At 38.4% G+C, this 16,369-nt stretch overlaps 1 protein-coding gene across 12 annotated transcripts in view; it reads right to left on the bottom strand.

The window, feature by feature from the left end:
• The window catches only part of tp63 (tumor protein p63), a 64,550-nt gene extending 48,977 nt beyond the window's left edge, over positions 1-15,573 (bottom strand). For 3 of the 12 annotated variants that reach the window (XM_067459648.1, XM_067459652.1, XM_067459651.1), the window contains exons 1-3: positions 12,191-12,783; positions 968-1,081; positions 532-659 (exon numbers count right to left, since the gene is read on the bottom strand). In XM_067459648.1, coding sequence (XP_067315749.1) covers positions 532-584 — 53 coding nt within the window. In that variant the 5' untranslated portion in view covers positions 585-659; positions 968-1,081; positions 12,191-12,783. Of the gene's footprint in view, positions 1-531; positions 895-967; positions 1,082-12,190; positions 12,784-15,201 lie in introns of those variants that run through there. The other 9 variants (XM_067459644.1, XM_067459643.1, XM_067459646.1 and 6 more) reach the window with 7 other exon arrangements.
• Positions 15,574-16,369: the final 796 nt, after the last annotated feature.

The raw sequence follows: 16,369 nt of genomic DNA, 5'->3' as shown, positions 1-16,369 counted from the left end.
CTAAGAGGTGTCAATACTCCATTGAAATGGAATACTACATTAGGACGTCATTAATGGATGCAAGCATGAGAATTTAATCCTTAGCTATTAATAAGACTGTATTTAGAGTTGAACTCTGTTCAGATCCACAAAACAAATGTCCAGTAACGAGTGCACGAAGAGCTAACAAGCAAGCAAGCTGAGGATTTTGAGTATAGACAGTTCACTCTAAACTGCACGAATCACTTCCTTTCGCCATAAGACCGCTACACCTATAAATACCATAGCCAGGCAGCAGCTGGAGAACCAGACAAAACTGTTAGCACCTCCAGCACGTCTCAGTCCAGACAGCAACTCTTTAATGTTCTATCTAGACCATAGAAACAACCACATGTTGCTTTGCAATGTGTGCTCATATCTATTTACAAATGAAGCCACTAAATAAAACCATGTGTGCATGCCCAAGTAAGTGGTCAATATAAACCTGGCGACCTTAAAATGGCTTTTCAGAATTGGCCAACAAATTGGCACAAACAGTAGCTCCTGTCTTACCGTTGAAAGGCTCGCTCTGGGCAGAATTGTACTGCTGCATAAGGAGAGGTCATACTGCCAGACTGGGGTCTTTACTGAGGTCGTCAAGGTTATCGGCAAGTGGCCCAAGCACATGTATTACAGCAGATCTGGAGTTATAAATAAATAAAAAACATGAAAAACATAAACAAAAAAGAAACTGTGAGGCAGATTAAAGTGCTAGAAGGTCAAGTGCACAGGAGTGAATCAAGTGTGGAGGATGATTTAATTTTGGTTTAATCTTTCTACAGCCCACAAGCAAAGGGGCGGCGTCAATGCCAACATGCTGACCAATCCCTGACAACAACTGGACATGGTATCATACCCATTCAGTTGCTAGGATATAGATATTAAGCAACAACCCCCACCCATTCCATTCCTAGCCCATGTCCCCAGCGATGTCTGTCTAAGCACTAACCTGAAAAGCACATTCCGCTGTCCATTCGCTGGCTGCCGTTTCTATCCAGAATCCCAGGAGCTTTCAGCCATGCGTGGTGATTGCATCACGCTGGCCGCTAGCTTCTATTTTAACCTGACCAGGTGAAATAGATGTCACATCAAATAGCCTTCTGTGACCACGGTGGCTTCCTGACCTGTCAATAGGGCTGAAACTCTGTGTTAGAAGTTTATCGCCCCGCATCCCTTCATCCGCTACCATGCAGAGCAAGCGCCTGTGACATGACAGACTAATCTTAATTGGTGGATTCCTGCTGTCATTGAATATGATTAATAAAACCAACATTATAAACTCAAACTGATGCTCTCCTCTTGATGTCAGCTTGTTGGTTGCTACCAATTATACACTGCAAATTAAATTAGAACTGCTACTGTATGTCCTTCAATGTTCTCTAAACACAACACAGTTGGATTTAAAAAAAAAAAAAGAGCCAACGTTATGCACACAGAAATTATTGAAAAATCTTACTTGATTCACACCTGCCAATGGTATAGTCCAGAGGCTGTAAAGTTAGAGGTGTTTTGCGGTTTTTAGGGGTTGAATTGCAGATGAATCAGAGGTCTAAAATAAAGGGGAGGTCACAGAGGGGAGAAGGATAATAAATAGATGCTGGGTATCCAGGGAACACGATCCGGTGTGGCGGACTTTTGTACCTTTAAAGAGAGCCTCAGTCAAGTGTCTTCCTTCTTCTATCCTATTCCACCAACCATAATGAACTATAAAGGGAAACCTTATAATGTGGACAGTGTACACTGAACTATTATGTTCAGGAAATAGGTCGTTTGTACATGAACTATCGTTCGCAAACCCAGTTTACTAATCGGAGATTTAACAGTAAAAGTGAAAAATGGGGCAGGCCTCAATTTTATCTGTTTGGAAAAAATGGACTGGATTCTGAAAACTGGAAGTCCCATACCAGAATGGCACCAGACTCGATTGTAGGATTATTCAATAGCCTATGCGAAATGATGATAGCAAATAAGGAAAGAGCATGATATATTCTGATTTAAAAAATGCAGAAAAAAATCACTTTACTGTTATTGGCAACGGCACGCAATATCTGAATGACTTTAATAGGCTACTTCAACATTGTGAATATACACACACAGTTATGTCAAATTGGCCATCTTGATTCATGCCCAGTCGGTTATGCTTTAATTGAATGATATCAGTTGGGGAAAGTAACCAAATGTGTGTCAATAGGATCCGTGCATTAGTTCTTAAAGAGACAGGCGGCTAATACAGTAAACCTGCCACTGTCTGTCAAACAACAGAAGAACAAGGAAAATAATCACTGTTCTTGGCTGAATAACCTTTGTAGCTTTATGATGTATCAGTGTAAATTTTATTCATGTGAAGACTACTGTTTTTAGTTCTTATTTTTAATAACAAAGATAAATTAAAGGTGCACTATGTAATTAGCCTAGAAATCTAGACAAACCCTAGCGGCAGCAAATTTAATCTGCCTGCAAGTGTCGTCTAGCAACTCTCAATACCCTTCTGAGCTGTTTTCCCCTAACTCTTGCCGGGCCAATAACATCGTGTATGGAGTCGTTGGGCGGGGCCATAATGACGACGGCCGAGTTGCGTTTGCGTGCTTCTAGTAAACACAGAAACTGGCGAACGGCGGTCTTTCGAATCAGCTTTGACCGCGACTCTAGAAGACTTGAGTTAAGCTTTTCTCTGAGAAAAGAATGGCACTGATGTCATTCTTAAAAAGGGAAGATGTGTTTGGAGTTTTGCTGACCGGATACGGCTAATGTTTAATCTATCAACAAGCTCTGTTTCACTTTCGTTGCTCTGGTTGGTGGTAGCGCTATCCTATCGCGTGCAGAGGGAGTTTGAAAGACAACCGTTTATCCCGCCCCTAGGATTGAGCCCTGTCTATGGTGAGTTTCCAGACCAAACATCTTGATGTGGGTCTGACTTGTCAGGCTACTATCTAGTATTTTTGCAGTAAAATATCCGAAAACCACCAGGCCAGTGTTTCATATTTTGTTCAGTTGAGTACTTACAATATCCCAAATGTTTCAAACTATTTGTAAATTTTGAGAAAATTGCTATTTTAACCAAGGACCCAGGATGTGTCAGCATTTGTCAGCAACTTCCTAGCGTTTGAGGAAGTCGCCTGTCAATTGCGTCATATCTGCGTTACCCTTGGTTTTATTTGGCAGAAGCGCTTTTCTCTTAGCAGTGTGAACATATGTCACGAACGCACAGAGTAACATCATAACACCATTTTAAACACACTTTAATGTATCTAATATGATGAGCAGAGCTGCATCACCTTATACTCATGACCGGAAAAGCGGAAATAGTGCAGGCGTCCGGTGACTGTGTCCCGTCATAATAAAAGTCCCAGTGCTTGTGAGCCGTGTTTGTGTAACAATCACTCCAGCAGCCGTGCTCAGCTCCACAACACTCGGTCCTGCTCTGCTTTACACTACAGTAACGTTAGTAACCGCATCCGTGAACATTATTTTTGCCCGTGTCCTATTTTCCACTGGCTGTGAGGTGAAGACCACGTCCCAAGATTCTGAGCTCAAACTTGGCATTATTAAACTAAGCCTTTGTTTTGAATAGTCGCCCTCTAGTGGACGGAAAGTTGCATAGTGCACCTTTAAAAAGTAATATAATAAAATAATAGTAATAAATAGTAATAAAATAATAATCATCTACCCCTAGTTTAGGTGTTTTTGTTTACCTGAATATTCTTGATGTTCAGTTTAGGTTGATACAACTATAATATTAGCAAGTCAAGCAAAGAGTTTTTGGTATTTAAATACTGGCATTACATTTTTTGTTGTTAAAACTATATTGTCAGATTTATGACATACATTTTTGCTAAAACACTGCTGTTCACTTTCAGAAGTTGTAGCAATGCTTTCTTTTTCCAGAAAGAATGTGAAACACATAAATGGTATCATTCTGTTTTTAATTTTTTTTTAAAATATATAATTTAAATAGATTTGACACACTAATAGCAGTATCGTATTGCATATCGAATATCGCATTATTTAAAGCTACACTGTTTGATATTTTCCCCCATCTAGCGGTGAAAAGGTATATGACCATCCAGTGAATATTAGTTTGTCCAAGATTAACATGGCTTCCAGTTCGACCTCGTCCATGAGTGTTCCTTCAAGTGATGAGGTTACTTTAGAAAACTATCATAATTTGCAGTTATTTAATTTGTCAGTTAACATGTAGGTTATGACATCTACCGGTATGTAAAATGAATAATAGTTTTACGTTTTCGTTATTTTTTTTTTTTTAACTATTTCATTGCTAACATCAGCTCAGGTTCCCAGATGAATGCAAGCTAATCTTAGTAAAGTAACTTTTATCAGTGCTATTGTTTTTCTGTATATTGTACGACATCACAAGCGTAAGGCAAAGTTTACATTGTACGCTATATCATTTTCCCCCGGGTGAGCAGATATCAGTTGATGTGACGGAGGTGCGTTGCCGTTCTTAATTCTCTTTTCCGCTTCTTAAGCGACTCTGATACATATCCTCGAGAATAAGAGTGATCCTCCATCAGCAACAGACTTTCAAAAAGGCTTTCAGGTATTCATATAGCAGTCTCAAGCAATCCCCCTCTTCACATTCGACACAGTGTTAAAACACGAAAGGCGAAGCTTGAATTTACGGGTATGTCCCTCTTTGGCTTATGTTCTTTTAAGATGGAGGGGCAACATGGCGACCGGCATTCGAAACCCTCACCCGTATGCATTTTCAATGGCATATTATAAGCTTACGAGAATACTTTATTACTTGAAAGAAGTAAATATACATTAATGAGCACATATTTTTGAAAGAACTAAGTGTTTTTAGCTAAAAATAAACAAAAAATGTACACAGTGTAGCTTTAAGATATTGTATATCGCATCTTTTTTTTTTACAGTAGTTATTATAAATTATTTATCTATGCATATCATTATGTTTAAAGGGGTACTTCAGCGCTGGGAAGATGAATCTGTATTTAAATTGGGTCATTAATGTATTAGAAATGTGATATAATTTTTTAATTTGGTGCTTTCTAGACTGAGAAAAGACAGAAAATGTATTTTTGTCTCATGGGGATGAAAGACAACAATTCCCAGAATGCTTTGCTGCCCTACGAGGCCACTCCCAAAGCCACCGCTACTAGATAACTGAATCATTGTGACTGGATCACTTTCACTTTCCCACCGCGACCATTTTCATAAAATGAGTTTAGTTAGAGAACAGACACTACAATTAAAAACTGAACGTGTCTGTTCAATATAATGTGATTTAGCCGCTGAGAAAGTGTCACAGCCCAAAACGCAGTAGGAGTCAAATTACATACATTCCTGATGAGCTAAATGAGCTCTTGTGATGAGAGCTGAGGTAAACGTGACCGTGGCATAGATTCACAGCGCGTGTTTAGTCTGGGGCGTTTTCAGTTCATGCCTTAAGCTTAACTTTAAAATTAATTTGAGAAAATGAAACACTCACTTTGCTCCGCCGACCGCACTGTTCTAGTGTTGTCACGATACCAAAATTATGACTTCGATACGATACCAGACTAAAATATCGATATATCGATACTAAATTGATACCACAGTAAAAAAAATTTTAAAAAAAAGATAAGATAAGATGTTTAATATGACAACAGAACTTGTTATTATTCATTGTTATTTTTTACTAAAAATTCACGTGGCCAGCATGTTCCTTAGGGTTGGGCATCGTTTTGATTTGAACAATTATTGATCAATTACTATTAAAATTATCTCAATGTATTTTTTACAATGGGGTAATTGTGTTGCAATAGCTTACACACAGCACAAGAAAGCTTGATTTCAAATGGTAAAGTGAATTAAAAAAAGACGAGTAAACAGTAATAAAATAAGAACAAATAAACAGAGTACAAACAATAGCACATATAAATACAATAGAATAGAAGATACAAATTAAATAGACTGCTTTATTTTTTCAGGTAGGTCTAACATTCAGATAAGAAACTGAATAAAAAAAATGCATAGTAATTACAATTAAAACAACATTGGATAATGTTCTTTGTAAAAAATTCAATAGCGTACAGATGAAACTATTAAAGTTACACAAGTTGATCAGTCAAGAGCAGTTGATCGTTTGTCTTTTTGTAGTTTGAATAACAAATGACTGCGGTCCCTTTAAGACTAACGGACGCATGGATCCTCCTGTTACTCGTTCTTCCTGAACTGTTTGCGACTGTGTTTACAATAATACTCTTCCAAATGTGCACTGATAATTTTATAGTGTATTTGACCAGTAATAAGCTGGAAAAAGAAGCAAATGTTTGCACTTGTATCATGTCAGAGGCGGCTTTATTACGGTAGGCTGTGTGTGTGCGCTTCAGATGTGAGCACGAAATCTGCGGGGATTAGTAGAATTAATTTATGTGCAATCCCGCGCGAAATTCAGACCGATCACACACTAACACTAACACACTGTCATGAGGAAAAAGTCCAGCAGAAGGCGTGTTCGCGGTGCTCAGAGGTTAACCGGGCTGAGTGAGAATATGCCGGTGTGTGTCAACTCGCTTTCGGTCGGAGAGGAGAGCGCAGCTGGTATTGATACTGTAAAAACTGATAATCATATCGTTTGAGATATTCCAGTATCGATACATATCGAAATATCGATATTTTTGACAACACTACACTGTTCACATGAATGCCTGCGGCTGCCCGAGCTGAGTGCTGTGAGTTAGATCCCACTCCCCCATGCGTGGGTTGAAAACATGTGGAAATAGCCCCCTCTGCTGGCTGTAGTCTTTAGCCTCTGGCCAAAAAAATCTCTGATGACGCAAATTGACGATATTTGCGTCATAGGAGGAATTGTTCCAGAAATAAAATGCATAAAGCTCTTGTCTCAAGGGGATATGATGGGGGGGAGCACGATCATTTGAATACTCAAGGGTTTCTACTGATACAAAGCCATATGTTAATCGCTGAAGTAACCCTTTAAATTCATGTGCCTTGTGATTTTAAGTTGGCATGAAACAAAAGTTGTGTATACATCCGAGTGAAATGGTTTCTCAATCAAAAAAAAATGTAGGGTGGGACTCATTTGTTGGGAATTGATTGTAATATTGGATCGTTGTCGATTGCTAGCCTAGTGATCTCTTGCGAGTGAAAGGTTGTCCCGTCCTTGAATATTGTCTTCCGCTTCATGCCAACTGTATCCAAAGCCGCTTTAAAGGAAGCCTTCAATATTCGAAAATATGTAAATGTGGCGGTACGCAATGAAGACCTGAGGCCTTTTTTTAAATCATCAATGTCAATGGAGTAGAGACACGAAGAGAAGTCACAAATAATTTTCCAACAGGATTCTGGCAAGTAGCATGGATCTTTTTCCTTGATAACCAATCAAATTACAGCCTTAATGTCTGAATTTCTGTAGTTTTATGATTTTCAATGACATTAAGGCTGTAATGCGATTGGTTATCAAGGCACACATGATCCAAATGAACCGTTACACTTTCTCCAATGGTAGAGCCACAGACCTAATAAGACCACCTCCCAGTCTCTTTGATATATCTTACGCTACACATGCCAAGCAGCAAGTTATTTTAGACCAACCCCCCTACACACACCCAACACACAGTTAAGCATACACTGCACACACCCAGGCAGATAACTTTACAAACATCTGCAAATTGTGTGTCCTCATTTTGCCATTACTGAGCTGAATCCAACTTTAACTAATGATTTGCCCTGCTGTACTTGGCTTTAGTTCATGGATGGTGGCAGATTCCCACATACCCACAACCAAAGTGTACCAAAAATACTTTTAAGTTAATTGTCACTTGATACAATTCAATCATATTTTCTGTTCACTGGATAAATATTAAATAACTAAAAGCATTAGAGAAGTGTTTTTGCATCTCTTTAAGGAGGAAGAATACTTCAAAGCCACGGCAAAATAAATCGTACCTGTGTTCTTCTGAATGAGTTTGCAATCTGAGTTGAATGTGATAAGATAAAAAATAATTGCAAGAAAATATGCCTGTCTATCAAGTTGCAGGGCTCTAGAGTCTGACCAATTTGGGCACACATGCGTCCAAAATTTGCAAAGGTGCGACAATTTTTTTTCCTAGGTCCCACCAGCGCACCTAACATCCTTGCATTCCGCTGCCTGTCCACGAGCAAAGCACTTGTTTGTTCTCCTTTGACAGAATTTAGGTCCTGTTCCAAATGGCACCCTAAACCCTCACAATCTTTCTCTGAGTCCGCATACAGCGGAAGAAGTGCGCTGAGTAACCTGCATCAGTGCGGGCTTAGCAAAAGTACGCATAGAGAACGCATATCGACCTCAAGGGGGGCGCTCTCGAGCACCCTTCTGACACCTAAAATGACATATGAGACACCCTGCGGGCTTAACGGACACATGCACGTAGCAGCCATTGTAAGTCCAAAAGACTGAAAGTGTACATGAAGTGTGCCATTTGGGACAGACAACAGAAGACCAATGGAAAATGAAAAAGTTGCAATTATCTAGACCGATATGACTAGGAACTATACTTTTATTCCTGCATAATAATCAATGAACTTTGCTGCCGTACCATGGGTTCTGAAAATAGGCTAACTTCCGTCAACATAACCAACGTGACAACCTGCTTGAAAAGAGAGCGTGCTGGGGCGCAGCTGAATAATCTTCATTTTCCTAGTCCAATGTTAATAGTGTAATGTCTAGCAATAGTTATATGACAAATTCAAGATAAAGTCCAAGATAAATCTTTTCATTAGAAGCTGACAGTTAACAAATTGAATGATTATTAAAGGGTTAGTTTACCCAAAAATGACCAACATATTTTGATTAAATCAAAAGTTCTACATCAGATGTTTGAGGTGTATAGCTTAAATGATAAAATGTTGGTTATACGTGTCACTGTCCATCATTTATGTATAGCCAAACAGTAGTTTTCTTCAAATCTGCCAGTTACAGAGGGTTTGGGGTAACCGGATACACCAAAAAGGGAGGTATTCCAGAAAGCAAGGTTAATTACCGTCACATATACCCTGAAGTCTCGATTAATTAACCCAAACCTTGTTTACTTGAGGTATGCTGGTTCCAAAACTGGAGTAACCCAGAATAAGAAACAGAGTTAACCATGACCACACTAGTGCTATGTCCGAAATTGCCCCTTATACCTACATTCATTAATCCCTAACACTAATCCAATTATAAAGTCCACTTGAAGGTGTGAAAGAAAACGAGTAATTGAATCCGGACACTGAATGCGCCGGATGGGCTGCCGCTTTTGCATAACCTACTTTGTGCCTTGCGGTTTAAAGGGGGGGTGAAACACTCAGTTTCAGTCAGTGTCATGTCAATCTTGAGTACCTATAGCATTGCATCCTGCATATCTCTGAAAAGTCTTTATTTTTTTTATAATTATATAAGAAAGATGCGCTGTTCCGAGTCTTTCCGAAAAAAGCCGAGCGGGTGGGGGCGTATCGTGTGAGCAGAGCTAAATAATGACGTGTGCGCGCCGCTGTTATTGTGTTGAGTGCGTCGTAAAGCTGTGTCATCCCTAACAGCGGGAAAAAACTTTATTCAAAATAAAAATATGGCTTTTAATCAGATACAGCCATACATCTATGATCCGGAATCAGACCCAGAGGCTGAAGTTCAACAGAGGCAGCAGCAAAAACGACTGAGCAGGACGTGTTTATGTGGTACAAGTTATACACTAACTATATAATATGCTTAGCGGCTTGTGTTATTTACATATTTATACTTGAATTATATCGTCGTATTTTTGTCTCTGAAGGTGTACATGTGGGAAGTGCAGTTGTGCACGTGTGTGTGTGTGTGTGTTTACGCGTGGATTGTGTAGACAATTGTAACGTTATTAAGCGGACTGGTTTTGCACGGCAGGTTAAGTTAGTGTTTACATAGAAAGACACGGAATAGTAGCACATTTGAATGAAGAAGCGCGCTTATTTAGTTCAACATATTTCCCCACTCTTTGTGTATTGTTGTTTGGAGTGCTTTTACAATACACAAACATAAAGTTACACATATAGTGGCCAGCTAAACAAATGTACACGCACTACACATCGCATGCTCCATTGATCAATTAACTATACGTGATCATGTTTGGGCTACTTGATGAGCATAGGCAAAAACACAGACATTTGAATCAGTCTAACTCACCGCCTGCGGTTCTAACGTTGGGACCTTTATCGTTGGGACTGCTCCAGCATTCAGCATTAGGCGATCAGAAAATCCGGCGTCGAGCTGGGCCTTGTTTATGAAACAGTCGGCACCGAAATGCAGTGAACAGACATAAACCTTTGCGCAACTCAGTTGCTGATCCAGAAAAGCAAATTACATCCACTGTTGCCTTAACGTGGGGTTTTTTGGCAATCTGTACAGGACTGTCTTGGTCTGGCAACCAAAAACGCACTTTTTTGGTGACATTGTTAATTTCTTGAAGTCACATCACCTGTGCAGCGCAGCCTACGAGCCCCGCTTTGATGGGCGTAGCCTGTTGCTTTCGCTCTCTCTCTCTCACGCTCTTCCGGTAGAATTGTCCGTACGGCCCATACAAGGAAATTCCGAAACTTTAACGTCAAGTGGACCCATGATCGAAAAAAAATTGCCAAACCTTATGACTAACCGGAAGTAGTATTTTTGACAAAGAAATACTCCCATCAAACGCCCACCTTAACTTTTGAAACTTTGTCTATGTTTAGTATGGGATTCCAAGTCTTTAACAGTGTAAAAAGATCAGTATGTATGAAACAGCATTTCACCCCCCCTTTAATAATTTAAAATCTTGTAAACTGGCAGCTCCTTGCCTAATGAAACGATTTATCTTGAACTTTGTCATGGAAACTAACATGTATAAATATTAATCAAACTATTTAATAATTAATTAAAAAGGAATCCCTGTGATATTAGACTGGACCAGTGCAGGTTGGAAAATGGATGGATGACTGATTCAACTCCTGGCGCCATCTACTGGCATGATGTGGGAATACATTCAGCGCCCGGCTCTCAAAGTGCATTATGGGTATTCTCTAGCCATTGAGCGTACACCAATTATTGGGTGTTTCTCAAAGAAGAAGGTTTTGTCTTACATTTCAAAATGAACTCAGACAAGTTCAGTACAGACTCATTTTCCATTAGTTTATTTTGTGTGAATTTAAATGTGCGCTAAGGCTTGTGGGTGATTTAAGGCTGTAAAGGATACATCCAAAAAATCCTTCAAAACAGGCCAAATGAAGGACGCAAAACGAAGGCTGCCTTCCAAGGATCCTTCAAATTGAGATGCCATCATCAGCAACTTTTTGATGACATGGCAGCCGAGAAATGGAGCCTCAGTAGGAGGCAGCCTTCCATTTGAGAAACACCCATAAACTTGTTATTGCAGTGCATTGTGGGATTGAACGAGTGCACTCAATAACGCCCACTATGGTTTTGGACTTCACTACAAATGGCTGATATAAGCGAATAAATAGGATAAATAAATGAAAGGTAGAGTAGGCTATTTTGTAGGGCTGGGTAAAAAAAAATAGCTTTGTCGATTTTAATCAATTCTCATTTTTACAAACCGATTTTGATTCTTAAAACCAAGAATCGATTAGTCATCCTGTTTTCAGTTAATGAATGAACGGGAAATTGTAGTGCTCCTCCCGTCCAACAAATCACAATGATCTTCTCTTCCACCTTAATACCAGTTGCAGTGCAAAATAAACATGAATGAGCATCTGAAAGTGAGTTAAAAGATAGAGAGTAAAACTTACAGAAATCGGTATCATGTCACAATCTCTATCAGTTTTTCAACCTTGGAAAGAATGTCATATAAGGTCACATTTACCTCAGAAAAACCATATCCATGGTCCATAAAATCATTAGTCAGCTAGAAAAATAACTCCAGAGAGGAGCATTATATATGCACCATATTAGGCTACATATTCATTATACTTTTTAATGTTCTTGAATAATTCATGCATGTTTGAAAGTCTTTTTTATGATAGCCACCATTTAAATGTCTATATTTCATATGACTTTATTATTATAATAATAATAAAAAAAGTGATTTAAGTGTTTGTATACAAATCCGCTATTTGTAGGCTAATGCTAGTAGGCTACAAATAACTCCCACAGTTTATTAGTTAGAGTTATGTTCGCCCAAAAATGAAAATGTGATGTTTATCTGCTTACCCCCAGGGCATCCAAGATGTTGGTGTGTTTGTTTCTTCAGTAGAACACAAAAGAAGATCTCCAACAGTTGCTCGTAAAATGCATGTCAGTGGGGTGTATTTCTATGAGAGCCACTATGAGAGTAAAAAACACAGACATACGAATCCATTTTAAACCCTTTGGCTTGTGAATACACATTGATGTCTTAAGACACGAAATTATAGTAGTGAGACCAATGATATTGTATGATTTGGAGACAGTTGCACTGAGGAAAAGACTGGAGGAAGAGCTAAAGGTAGCAGAGCTGAAGATGTTGAGGTTCTCTTTGGGATTGACGAGGATGGATAGGATCAGGAATGAGTACATCAGAGAACATGTGAGATGTTTTGGAGACTAAATTAGAGAGGCCAGGTTGAGATGATTTGGACATGTTCAGAGGAGGGAGAGCGAATATATTGGTAAAAGGATGCTGAGGATAGAGCTGCCAGGCAGGAGGTCAAGATCTGAAGGTCTGAGAGAAGAGGATATAGAGGATAGGACTAGACGGAGGCAGATGAGTCGCTGTGGCAACCCCTGAAGGGAACAGCTGAAAGAAAAAGAAGAAGAGACAAATCTCATCTATTATTTCCAATTCCATTACTTCCGTAGAGTAAGGTCAAAAAACCCGCGTGAACATAGATAGATTCTTCATTAGTGCCTGGATGCTCATATTGACTGTTTAACCGTTAACCGACAGTAAGCATTTTGACCGATTAATACTATCAGTTAAGCTAGTTTTTCTCAACGGGGGCGGTAGCCTACCGTTCAGAGAATATCGGGGGGGCGCTGGACATAATATTTTTGAAAGGGGGGCGTTGAGGTGTTCTTGGGGGGCGTTTGTTTAATGCAAGTTTACATCAAAGATTTACAGGCTCAATTCAGTCTATGGCTCAAACTCGTGGATATGTAAAATGGTCTGCAACATTCTAACTGTCTACACCGGTGCATCATTTGATACATCAGACGTCACGTCGTCACGATGTCTGCATAGATAAACAGCTACACATTACTGACGTTTCTACGTGACGTAATATTTGCGTGTACGTCTCCATATAAAATAAATGGAGACGTACACGCATGAATACACGTGTGTTATCTGTCGTGCTTGTCAGTCTCGTCGCCGAATGGAACATTCCGAGTGCCATAAGAATGTGTTCACGGATGCCATAGCAACTCTCAATGACCACTAGGACTTATACGGTTTTATAAAAACTATTTATGTGTTGTAAAGTGTAATAATCATCTCAGAAAAATAAATTCTTCTGTTAGGCGCAGTTGAAGTAAAAAGTGCCTGGGACAAATGCTGTCAAAATGAGGGTGTATGTAGCCAGACTGTCTGTGTCATTATGCCAAAATTATCTTCATAACATATATATTAATAAAAAGTTTAATTTTTTTACCCCTCAGAAAAAATTAACTTTCCTCTCTTGTCAGCATTATATCCTAGTCTGCATGAGCGCGGCCTGTGCTCCTCAGTGATGAAGGCGCGCGCTATATATCGCGTCACATAAGGATGCACACTCACAGTAATCGGGTCAGGTCGTTTACATGGTACAATTTTTAGTTAGATCAGTTGATGGAAAGGTTTATCCCACCCCTCTCAAAATGATTACAATTTCATTCGGGTTTGGGCATTTGTATTCCTATTGAGGTGTTTATGGAGCATTTTCATTCGGATTGGACTTTTAAACCGATTACAGTGCTCCATGTTAACGCACATAGTGTTTCTGTTAGCTTTCAGTATGGCAGCTGCTGAACTTCCAGTGAAAACAAGAGAATTTATCATTCACACACACACACACAAACACACACAATATAAAAACTATGCTTTTTTCTTCTTCATGTGGTTTTCAGTTGGAGATATATATATATATATATATATATATATATATATATATATATATATATGAAAGCTACTTGTTTGTTGATTGGCTGCAGTTTGTGATAATCTACGAAATTTCAATGCCAAATTTCTAAAGCGTTTGTTCAACAGTAATAAATATAATTGCAATTCACATAACCTTTTTTTTCTCTTTGGGGTTGGGAAGCGAATGATAACGGTATCCCAACTGTTCATTCAAATCAAATCTGTTATGTGGCATTCAATGACTAATGATAGTATTATTATAAATAATATTTACCAAAATATATTATAAATAAAAATATATAATATACACAACTGCAAGTTTAGGGTCAGTAAGATTTTTTATTTTATTTTTTGTAAATGTTTTTGAAAGAAGTCTCTTCTGCTCACCAAGGCTGCATTTATTTGATCAAATACAAGTGTAAAGAGTACCTAAAAACACATCTGGTAAAAGTACAGATTCCTTACAGAGAAAATTACAATTACAGGTTACAAGTTACAGGTTAAATTACAATTACAGGTTAGCAATTGGCAGGTTTTGTTGTGAAAACCTGGCAACCCTGTTTTTGACCTAACTTGACGGAAGTAATGGCATTGGGAATACTAGATGAGATTTGTCTGATATGAGGTTAAAAAAACATCAATGCGTCTTCACAAGCTGTGTGGTTTATTATGGATTCGTATAGTTTGTGTTTTTTACTTGTGGCTCTCATAGAAACCCAATTGACATGCATTAAACAAGCAACGGTTGGATATAAACAATTTCAATTGTGTTCAAATAAAGAAACAATCACACATCTTGGGTGTCCTGGGGGAAAGCAGATAAACGTCAAATTTTCATTTCTGGGTGAACTATCCCTTTAAAAGATTAGTTTTCCTTGAGAATATTGCAATATTGTACCTGATATCCAAATAAATCCAATAATCGCTGAATTGAATTTGTGCAATGTCCTACTATTTTGGAGCAGCTAACAATAACAAGTTAGCTTAGCTCCCACCCTTCAGAGTCTTCACTCCTCCAAAACACATGAACACACACAGCAGATTCTGCAAGCAGCGTCGATAAAGCGACCTCATGTCTCAACTCTCAAAGAACATAACATTACAATAAAGAACGTAAACAACTTACAGCTCTTTCACCACCTGATTGCTTCAAATTCATTTCAGTGTTGTTGATAGTGTGACATAGAGAAACACATAAATCCCATTATGAGGACATGAACAGCTCAGGCAGAATGTCACAGGTTGTCATTATGGTTAAGCGTGAATGCAGCATGCGGTTCTAATCTGGACTCTGGGGGAACTGTAAAAGGCGGCTGCTGTTTGTTTTTGGCGCTCGGTGGCTGTCTGTCTCTATACGGTCTGTCTTCCCATAGTCATACACTGCGCGATTTTCGCCAGATTTTTGAGCCGAATTCTGGCTCGTGTCTACTCTTTCTTTGAGCAGGGCCGAATTGCAGCTTTGTCGCGCGTCGTTTGTCGTGCAGGGGATTGGACGGTCTAATGCATTTCTGACATTTTGGTTACCCCAATGTCACGTGACGTATCGCAATCGCACGGCACAGTTGAAGCACAGCTACAAACCGAATGAAGAAAAAAAAAAGAAAAGAAAAAAAGCTACAAACCGAATGCCTGCGCGAAAAAGAAGTTATACCATTTAATCTCTAATGCAGAAAGAAGGAAACCAAGAAAACGAAAAGGAGGAGATCTATGTTCTATCAAACTAACTGCAATTTAACAAACTTGCTTACCTCCTCCAGCAGAGTTCTGACAGTTCACCTGCATCAGCCATACGGTAGGCTAGCTCCTCTTTTCTTGAGCAAATGAAGTACTTGTTTCACTTTTCTCGTTTATTTAATATATTTATTTTATATTATATATATTTTTATATATAAAATAAAATAAATGTATTTATATATATTTTATTTTTTACATTTATTTTATACATGTATTTATACATTTATATATATATATATATATATATATATATATATATATACATATATATATATATATATAATTTTATTATCACATTGTGAACTGGCTGGTGCATATTCTCTCAGAGACACCAAGAGATTTATCTACTTGCTGATAATATCGGTCTAATTCTCTTTATTTTCAGAAAATATTGTGAATTAAAAAAATGAGAAGAGAAGAATTTAGTTAAATTTATTTTTGAAATAAAACATTAGACAAAAATAGAAAATTATTGCAGTGTTTGAACATATTAGACTGTTGATCATTTTAATTATAGGCCTATAGTTCATTGTATATACCTAAATGTTAATTTAATGAGG

This window comes from Pseudorasbora parva, chromosome 12 (genome assembly GCF_024679245.1).
Source record: "Pseudorasbora parva isolate DD20220531a chromosome 12, ASM2467924v1, whole genome shotgun sequence".
Lineage (NCBI taxonomy): Eukaryota > Metazoa > Chordata > Actinopteri > Cypriniformes > Gobionidae > Pseudorasbora > Pseudorasbora parva.
The sequence above is the reverse complement of the archived record's forward strand: the minus strand, read 5'-3'. Positions and strand labels throughout refer to the sequence as shown.